We start from the raw sequence: 10,619 nt of genomic DNA, 5'->3' as shown, positions 1-10,619 counted from the left end.
GGGGCTCGATCCCAGGACCCTGGGATCATGACCTAAGCCGAAGGCAGACGCTTAACTGACTGAGCCACCCAGGCGCCCCCCGTGTGGCCTTTTTATAGCTGTGGTTTTCTGTCCACCCCCTCCTCCAATGCTATACTCATACATATACTACATAAAGTACAGGACTATTCCCACCTCACCACGTCACCTCTGGCCTCTGGGCCTTTACGGTGCTGTCGCCTCTGCCTAAAACACTTTCCTCCTCCTCTCCATCTGGACAACTCAGACCTCAGTTTAGATGTCGCTTCTTCCTGAATGTCATCCGTGATCTCTGAAGACCAGGTTGGTGCCCCTACATTCAGCCACCTCATGGAAGCGCTAACCACCCGTGAGCCCAACACCACAGGACAGGGACCGGCGTTTACATCCGCACCGGTGTACCAACAGCGCCTGCCTCGACACCCGCCGAATGTAAAATGTCTAGAAAGTGTAAAATCACGCGAGTGCCATCAGAGGTCGCACTGCCTTCAAAGCAGATGACAGGTGGATGGCGTTCTGTCTTACCAAAGTTGCTCATGTCATCTACCAAAATAATTTCTTCAAGGATGTGTTGTGGCGTGAGGTTTATGACACTAGACATGGTCCGAAACAAGGCGTTAAATTCCTCATTGTGGAAGCAAATAACCACACTGGCAGTGGGTAGGTTGGCTGGGTAATGTTTTTGAAGACACCTGCAGGCATAAATAAAAGGAAAGAAAAAATGATTTGGGGTCTCGCTGAAGCACTTTTCTTTATTTGCATTTTTTCTCTTTATTTCCTTAATTGATCATTATAATAAGGTGACACTACAGTTGAAAATACCAAAATTAAAATACAAAAGCTTCTTTAACTGCTTATGCTATTCTAATATTTTCTAAATCACTCCCTTCTTAATGTCAGCAATAATTGCTCTTCCCTGGAGACTCTGTTTTGGCCATCATAAGTCTATGTTGAACATAGTATAAACATGAATTATACCTATATTTTGGTTTCTATTATAAAAGTGTATTAATACACTTATACACATTGAAAGGTTCAAATTAACTTCATTGTACTATCTTCAAAGAAAATCTTGTGCTTTAGTTTGTTGTGGCAAAGAAATGCAGTGGATATGGTGTAATTGGATTTCTTCCAAGGATTTGACAAAAATGTGTTATTATTTTTGTGCACGAGAGAAAAAAACAAGAGCTGAATTCTAATGATATTAGTTATTAGCTATTAATTATTGTTTGAATTGCTACATGAGTTCGTTGTATTTTGAAATACTTTGGTTGTAAATGACAGGCCCACTGGAGCTAGCTTAAGCATAAGAAAGGGAAGTATATTGGAAAGGGACCCAAATGTCCCACAGGACGTAGTGACAGTTGTTCCGATGGAAACTTCAAGAATGACTGGAGTTAGAGGCTTGAAAGTCACCTGGACACTTGGTCCATTTCTGTTCTTGCCTTTACATCTGGGAATAATAGTAACTGTAACAACATCAGCCTACCTCATAGGTTGGGAGGGTTCAGTGAATTAAAACGTCAGATGTTCAGAACAGTGCCTGGCAGATAGATAGAATCACACCAGGCTCATTATACAATTCTTATCCTCTCTCTGCAGCCTGGCTCATTTCCACTTCTTTATTCCACAGAGTGGGAAATGTGGCCAACCAACATCAGCATATCTTATGGTCCAGCACCCAAGGAGAAACTGGTAAGACTTGCTTTTTCTCAAAAAGTCAGAGGTGAGGATTCACTGGCCCAGCCTGGCTCAGGTGCCCGTCGCTGGGCTAATGGACTGTGGCCAGTGAGTGGGGTCAAAATCGAAGTCACTATTCCCACTGCAACTTTGTGGAAAGAGAAGTGGGGCAGGAAATGCCAGTAAAGGAGGCGCTGGGTGGGGGCAAGCCTACAGGTATCCCACACAGACCCACAGCATATGCATGGGCAGGTGTCACCATGGAAGAAGAGGGACTTCCCTAGTGAACACTTTTACCCAAGACTAGATGAAGATGTGCCTACCACGTAGATGCTGCCATCATGCTCCAGGGAGTGGGACCAGGGAGAGGGCTGAGCGGCTGGGAAGGGGGCGGGGGGGAGCACATCCTACACATGTGGCTTCACAGAGACAAGTAGGAGAACGACCCACAGGCTTAAATTCCGGGAAGATCACTGAGTTCTCAAAGAGGAAGTAGGATGAGAGAGACGGGGTGGGGGACAATGAAAGGACAACACAAGAATGAGGGACACGATGGTCCAGGGTGAACTGGTGCTACTTAGGTCACATCTCTAGCATTATATCCAGTCCTGGGCATCTTTTTAAGAAAACTGTAGATAAACAGAGTCCCTTCGGAGGAATGAGACATTGATAGTGAAGGGGCCTGAGACTATGTCACACCAGGTCTCTTTAGGCCCCTGGGTGTATGAGTCTCTCCAAAATTAATTGATAAATGTTGCTGTGGTCTTTTCTGACCTAAACTTTTCTCACCTAAGTAAGCAGTTTTTCAGGGTAAAAGAAATTTGGACAAGGCCCAAGTTTGGTGGTCCTTGGTTAGCTGCTCTATTCTTTGCTGATCATACAGATCAACAAGAGTACAGTATAAAGCAGGACTATTGTGGGTTGAATTGTGTCTCCCCCAAATTCATACGTTGAAGTCTGAACTCCCAGTACCTCAGGATGTGGCCTTATTTGGAAATGGGATTGTTGCAGAAACGATGAGGGAGATGTCATTAAGGCGACCTAGTCCAATAGACTGGTGTCCTTGCAAAAAGGGAAAATTAGGGCACAGAGGCAGACACAGAGTGTATTGAGTAGGGAGGGAGGTTATTGGCTTACACACCTTGCGCACTAACACAGGAGAAAAAGCAATAGGACTGGGGGTATGCTGACTTGCCCCTTTTTGTGTTTTTTTTTAATATATAAATGCCAGGTTTTCTGTGATTAACATTTAAAAGAAATCTGCATACTTATTAATTACAAAAGGCTAAATAATCATTTTACAGTGCAGCAATTTGACAGCTTCTGTTTCAGTCAAGTGACTGAAAATAATTTCACCCGCAGTCACTTCACTGGTAATGGGACAAATGGACATCAAGTGCCTCCTGATGCAGTGCTCTGAGGATGACACACAATCACGTCTATGGTATTCCTGCCAAAAAGCATGACCCGGATTTGATCGCAAGGTGACATCAAACTCAAACTGAAGAACATTCTAGAAAATAACTGGTTAGACCTCATGAAAGATAAAGACTTAGGAATGGTTTCAGATGAAAGAAAACCAAGGGCTTGGGAACACCACATGCAATCTGGGGTCTTGGGTTGGGTCCTTCCAGAAAAAGGACGCCAGTGGGGCAACTGTAAACATTTGAATCATGTCTATAGATTAGCTAATGGTATTGTATCAATGTTAATTTCCTGGTTTTGTTCATTGTTCTGGTTCTGAGGGTATGGAAGAGGTTAACATTTGGGGAATCTAAGAAAAGGCTATATAGGAATTCTTTGAGGTATTTTTGCAACCATTTTGTAAGTCTGAAATTATTTCAAAATTGAAAAGTTAAAAGATAAAAAATTAAATCAGAAGACCAAGCAACATAAAAAATGTACTCTTCATATATCTGTATCAAATATTTCATTAGCTAGTGAAAACAATCATGTGAACTTTAAGGCACAGCTGAAATGGAAATCCCACTTAATGGAATAATAGGATTAGTATAACAATGGCTGAAAATCTGCTTGGACTCCAATAGTAGTTGAAATTTATTTTAAACACAGGTGTACCCTGTACATAATTGAATTTCCTATTAAATAAGTTAATATTCTGAATACTCAAACTTCCAAGTTCACTTCTCTCTTTGGACTGCCTCTCTCTAAAGTTTCTGGTTTTCCTAACAATCATGTGGATGGGGGAAAGGAAGTAAAGGTAGCTGCACTATTTTAGGAGATGAGATTTAGGGAGAAGAGTTGATTTTGTGGCAAGAAATTCATAGCTTACAGACATTCAAAAATATTGGCTTTCCTTTGTGGTAGTTCACTATCCAGTTAAGAAAAAAGTTGTCCCCAGGGGTACCTGGGTGGTGTTGTCAGTTAAGCTTTTGACTCTTGATTTTGGCTCAGGTCATGATCTCAGGGTCATGAGGTGGAGGTCTGGCGTCGGGCTCCACGCTCAGCAGGGAATGTGCTTAGGATTCTCTCTTCCTCTCCATCTGCCCCTCCCTCCCCCTCAAATAAATAAATAAATCTTTAAAAAAAAAAGTTGTCCTCTAAATTAAATTCATATCATGTTCTATGGCTTGAATAAATTTAAATTCTTTTCCTTTGTGTCATCACATGTAAACACGACGTCCCTCGAGTGTGCCTCATCTTAAGTGGTACTTAGCTACCTAGATGCTTTATTGATTCGTATACTTGTGGTTTGAAGTGTTCGTGTTACACACAAGTTGCAACAAGACACAGTGGGCCCCACTTTCTCCTGTTTCCTGGAGCTTGGATTTTGTCTCCGCGTTACTGGAAGATGCCTACATTCCTTAAGTGCTTCTCATTTAGTTAAGAGAGAGTGCCAACCCTCTTGAGCTGGAGCCCTCAGAACCACTGAGGCACATGCTACAATGTGAACGAATCTTGGAGACATTACGCTCCGTGGAATAAGTCAGGCAAATACCGTATGATTCCATTTCTACGAGGTACTTAGAGTAGTTAATATTTACAGAGATAGAAAGTACAGGGGATCAGAGGGAGGAAAGAATGGCGAGTCCATGTTTAATGAAAAAGTTCTGGAGATGGGTGGTGATGATAGTTCTAAAACGATGTGAATGTACTCAATGCCACTGAATTGTACAGTTAAAAATGGTGAAAATAGTACATTTTACTTTATGTCCAGTTTACCACAAGTTTAAAAAAAGGCACCAACACAAATGAGAACAATGAGAAAAAGCAGATTTTGAATAAAAAAATAAGTAGCTGTCTGAAGCATTTTGTATAAGAAATATCCCTTTGGCCAAATTTAATAAAAAGATCTTATGGGCAACGCAATTCTTGTAAATCCCTAGAACACATTTGGTGCAACTGGGGAAGGTGTTCTCCACACTATAAACTCTAGAATTTTGAAATAGGCTCTTGAATTATCTGACTCCAAGTCCTAAAAACAGGAAAACTTCTAATATGCCAAAATTAAAATATGGTTAGTAACTGTTTATTTAAAAAACTAATATGTATTCACTGATAGACTTGTACACTGGAAAACTATAAGACATTAGTGAAAAGAAATTAAAGAAGACACAAACAAACAGAAAGATATTCTGTGCTCATAGACTGGAAGAACTTGACATTGTTAAGATGTCCATACCCAAAGCAATCTACAAATTCAGTGCAATCCATATCAAAATTCCAATGGTATTTTTCCTAGAAATAAAACAAAGAATCCTAAAATTTGTATGAAACCAAAGAAAATGCTGACGAGGCAAAGCAATTTCGAGAAAACAAGAACAAAGCTGGAGGCATCACACTCTCTGATTTCAAACTCTATTACAAAGCTATGGTAATTAAAACAGTTTGGTATTGGCATAAAAACAGACATATAGATCAATAGAACAGAAAAGAGAGTCCAGAAATAAAATCATGCATATATGATTAGTTAATTATGACAAAGGAGCCAAGAATATACAATGGGGAAAGGACAGTCTCCTCAATAAATGGTGATGGGAAAACTGGACAGCCACATGCAAAAGAATGAAACTGGATCACTATCTTACACCACACACAAAAATTAACTTGAAATAGATTAAAGACTTGAATGTAAAACCTAAAACCATAAAAATCCTAGAAAAAAACAGAGGCTGTAAGCTTCTTGACATCAGTCTTGGTGATGATTTTTTGGATCTGGTACCAAAAGCAAAGGCAAGAAAAGTATAAATAAATAAGTGGGACTCCATCAAGCTAAAAAGCCCCCATAGAGCAAAGGAAATCATCAACAAAATGAAAAGGCATCCTCCTGAATGTGAGAAAATCATATATCTGACAAGGGGTTTATATCTAAAATATATAAAGAATTCATAAAACTCAATAGCAAACAAACAATTCAATTTAAAAATGGGCAGAAGATCTGAATAGATATTTTTCCAAAGAAGGCAGACAGATGGCCAACAGGTACATGAAAAGATGCTCAACATCACTAATGATCAGGGAAATGCAAATCAAACCACAATGAGATATCCTCTCACACCTGTTAGGATGGCATTACCAAAAAGACAAGAAATAACAAGTGTTGAAGAGGATGTGAAGAAAAGCGAACCCTCGTGCACTGTTGGTGGGAATGCAAACTGGTGCAGCCACTGTGGAAAACAGCATGGAGGGTCCTCAAAAAATTAAAAATAGGGGTGCTTGGGTGGTTCAGTTGGTTAAGCATCTGCCTTCGGCTCAGGTCATGATCCCAGGGTCCTGGGATCGAGTCCCCCATTGGGCTCCCTGCTCAGTGGGGAGGCTGCTTCTCCCTCTCCCTCTGCCTGTCGCTCTGCCTATCTGTGCTATGTCTCTGTCAAGTAAATAAATAAAATCTTTTTAAAAAATTCAAAAAGGGGCTAAGATAAGATCCAACGCTTTCAATTCTGGGTATTTATTTAAGAAAATGAAAACACTAACTCAAAAAGATACATGCACCCCTATGTTCACAGCAGCATTATTTATAATAGCAAGACATGGAAACAACCTAACTGTCCATCAGTGGATGAATGGATAAAGAAAAATGTGCTATTATATACACAACAGAATACTTTTCAGCATAAAAAAGAATGACATCTTTCCTGAGGGCATTACACTAAATGAAATAAGTCAGAGAAAGATAAATACCATATGATCTCACTTACATGTAGAATCTAAAAACAACCAACCAACCAAACCTCCAAAACCCAACCTCATAAATACAGAGGACAGACTGGTGGTTGCCAGAGGAAGGTGGTGGGCAAAACAAAGCTCTATTATAAAATAAGTAAGTCATGGGGTATATAATGTTCACAGGGTGACTATAGTTAATATTACTATACTGCTTATGTGAAAGTGGCAAAGAGAGTAGATCTTAAAAGTTCTCATCACACACACACAAATACCTTTTGTAACTATGCATGGTAGCCAATGTTATCTAGACGTATTGTGGTGATCATTTGGCAATATATATAAATATCAAATCATTATGTTGTACACTGGAAACTAATATAATCTTATATGACAATTATACCTCAATAAAAAAATGAGGATTAACATACATTTTATTCCTGGTATCTGGCACATCTCTTTCACTGCCCAAGCTTTCACTGAGAATGGCATTAAATCCATATTTTAAAAATCCAGCAATATATTCTGGTTTTGAATAGTTAGAATCCTTACCTGCAAGAAAGGGTAATTACAGTTACCTAAGTACAGATTTACTCCCATCACTTTGATAAAGGATAATAAGAACAACCATATCCTGAATTCACTCTTTTTATAATGAGCCAGTCATTTTCCTGGAACCTACACTACCTCCAGATGATAAGGCTAAAATCGAAGCAGATTCCTTAGCAAAGTATGAAAAACAAGCTAGCCTTTGGATATTCAGTCTCTTTAGGGAAGGAAGTGCTTGGCCTCCTTGGTTCCATCATGATTCACAACTGTTGTGTGAAATAACTGTAACTGAGGGATTTAGGAAAGGTGGGAAAGGAGAGCTAAAACCCCTCTCCTGAAATTCCATTGCAGAGAATAAAACAAGATGCCAAACATACCAGTCATAACAATTAATGAAGATGGAGTAAATTTCCTATTAAAAGATAAAAACTCTTGGGCGCCTGGGCGGCTCAGTCGTTAAGCGTCTGCCTTCGGCTCAGGTCATGATCCTGGGGTCCTGGGATCGAGTCCCGCATCGGGCTCCCTGCTCAGCAGGAATCCTGCCTCTGCCTCTCCCACTCCCCCTGCTTGTGTTCCTGCTCTAGCTATCTCTCTCTCTGTCAAATAAATAAATAAAATCTTAAAAAAAAAAAAAAAGATAAAAACTCTTAGATGTCAATGAAGAAACAAAATATAATCAGGAAAGATAAACAGCATGAACTAAAATGCTTAAAAGAATGGTCTAAGAACACAGGAGTCAAAATATCATTTAAAAAAGTACAGAATTCATTGGAAGGAGCATCTGGAAAGTCATTTTATACTCACAGTAAGAATAAGTCACAATAAAGACTAAATAAGAATTAGCTTGCAGACATCAAATATTGCTGCAGTAAAATACTTACATTAAAATCATTAGAAATATCAATATATATTGCCACAAATAAACAGTAATGGAATATTTTAAGAACAACTCTAAATCAGAGAGAAAGAAAGAATTTGATTAATGTAATTCATTACATTTCCTTAGTGGATTTATATTTTGCTTTGTTTTTGAAGAATAAACTTTCTTTTCCAATGCTTATGAAGTGCTTTCCAAAACAGATATAAAAGGCTATATTATATATAAAAGGGATTCTCTTCAAGATGCAGTAACCCCATTTCCACTAGGCCCTCTTTCTTGCACCTGAGAAATCCTGGACATGACACAACAGATAAGGATAGGAGGTTCTCTGAAAGGTTGAAACGAGCAGGCAGATTCCTGAGGCAGACCTCAGGAAGGGAGGAAGGACATGGTGAGCTCCTGATTTCCCTGCTGCCTCCCATAAATCCCAGACAGAGGTCTGTAGAAGCCTCCAAGTAGAACCACCAATAGGCACACACACATAAAAACTCCAAGATAAGCCTGGTCCCTTTAGCCACACGGCCATGGCCGGACCTACTCTAGTCAAGTCAAGCAGCAGTGGGAGAACCACACCAACCCCTGTGGCTTCAGTGCAGTGGGCAGGGAGTGGGCGTTTCACCACACCCAAGGGAGCAGCAGGCAGCGATGTGGGGGGTCCTGAGCAGAACCTACCCTTTTCGTCCCCCTTCCTGGCAGAAGCAGGCAAAGCTCTGATTACCTACACGTGTGGTGTGGGCAAGCTGAGCAGGGAGCTGGTCCTCCATAAGCTGGTCTGGGCGAAGCCGGTGGAACTCTGATTCTCCCCAAGATAGTGCCATGTCAATGGCATGCTGAGCCTCCAAGCCCACATGGCAGCAACAAGGCTCATCCAGGGGGTGAAAGGTGGGACTAGTCACACTCCACATACCCTCTGCCCCTCATGTCAGCAGGGCCCAGTGGAAAGCTAAACCTCTATCCCACCTGGTGGCAACAAGAGAGAAGCAGTTTACGCAAAGCTGGGTAGTGACACTGCTTCCTGTCTCCTAACCCTGGTGTCCATGAGGCCTACTGGGGAGCCAACTCAGAGACAACAATTTCATGCAAGTCTATGCCCCATGTTACCAAAGGGGGAGCTGAACTTCCCCCCCACACTCAGGGAGGCAGTGCACCTGCTCCCTGGTTGGTGGGGTGGTGTCCACAGGCCCAGCAGGAAGCCTAGAATACCCACCCACCCAACACTTGACCCTTGTGCTGCATCTCAGTAGGGGATGGCCTGCTAATAAAGAAGCTTAATTAGGACCCAGAGTTTCACAATATTCAAAACACCCAAAATACAACAGAGAATCCTTTGTCATACTAAGAACCAGAGATCTCAAACTGAATGAAAAGACAATCAAGAGGTGCCAACACCAAGAAGAACCAGAGGTCGAATGATCTGACCAGGATGTTAAAGCAGCCTTCATAAATGTGCTCAGAAACAAATGGAAAAGGGAAGATCTCAGCAAAGAAATAGAAGTTATTAAAAAAAAAAAAAAAAAAAGGAAAGTATAGAACTAAAAACTACAATAGTCTAAATAAAAAATTCGCTGGGCAGGCTTAATAGCAGAGTGATGGCTGATCAATGGAATCCACCCAATCCGAACAACAGAGAAAACAAGAAAAAAAACAGTCTCAGGAACTTGTGTACCGACAACAAAAGAGCTGATCTTTGTATTATCAGAGCCCTGGAAAGAGAGGAGTCATAGTGGGACTGAAAAAGTACTCTCGGAAATAAGGCTGGAAACTTCCCAAATTCAATGAAAGCTGGACATCTATAGACTCAGGAGGCTGAGCAAACCCCCAAAATAGGATAAACCAAAGAAATCCATGGCAGGACACATCATAATTGAACTTCTGAAAACTGAAGACAAAGGACAACTCTTGAAAGCAGCCAGAGAAAAAAAACGCAGGACTCATAGAGGAACAATCCGAATGACTGGATTTCTCATTTGAAATCATGGAGGAGAGAAGGAAGTGACAGAACATTTTTGAATGCTGAAAGGAAAGAACTGTCAACATCAAATTCTATACCCAGCAAAAATATCCTTTGGGAATTATGAGAAAACGAAGACACTCCCAAGTGAAGAAAAACTAAGAATTTGTGACTAGCAAACCCACCCTTAAAGAGGAGCAAAAGAAAGTTCTCTAAACAAGGAAATGGTAACAGAGGAGGGTTGGAACTTCAGAAAGGAAAAAAGAACATCAAAATGGATAAAAATAGGGGTAACTATGATAGACTCATTAAGAAACTCTCATGAGAGGGGCGCCTGGGTGGCTCAGTTGGTTAAGCGACTGCCTTCGGCTCAGGTCATGATCCTGGAGTCCCGGGATCGAGTCCCGCATCGGGCTC

General features: G+C 40.8%; 1 protein-coding gene across 1 annotated transcript in view; it reads right to left on the bottom strand.

Annotated features, from left to right (window-relative positions):
- GALNTL5 (polypeptide N-acetylgalactosaminyltransferase like 5) overlaps positions 1 to 10,619 on the bottom strand; it is a 111,652-nt gene that overhangs the window by 29,970 nt on the left and 71,063 nt on the right. Inside the window, exons 9-10 of the mRNA XM_035029847.1 lie at positions 7,254 to 7,374; positions 544 to 710 (exon numbers count right to left, since the gene is read on the bottom strand). Of these exons, the coding sequence (XP_034885738.1) occupies positions 544 to 710; positions 7,254 to 7,374 (288 nt within the window). The remainder of the gene's footprint in view (positions 1 to 543; positions 711 to 7,253; positions 7,375 to 10,619) is intronic.

Source organism: Mirounga leonina, unplaced genomic scaffold, assembly GCF_011800145.1.
Source record: "Mirounga leonina isolate KUSES-001 unplaced genomic scaffold, KU_Mleo_1.0 Mir_321, whole genome shotgun sequence".
NCBI lineage: Eukaryota > Metazoa > Chordata > Mammalia > Carnivora > Phocidae > Mirounga > Mirounga leonina.
Note: the sequence above shows the minus strand (reverse complement) of the source record. Positions and strands in the feature narration are given on the sequence as shown.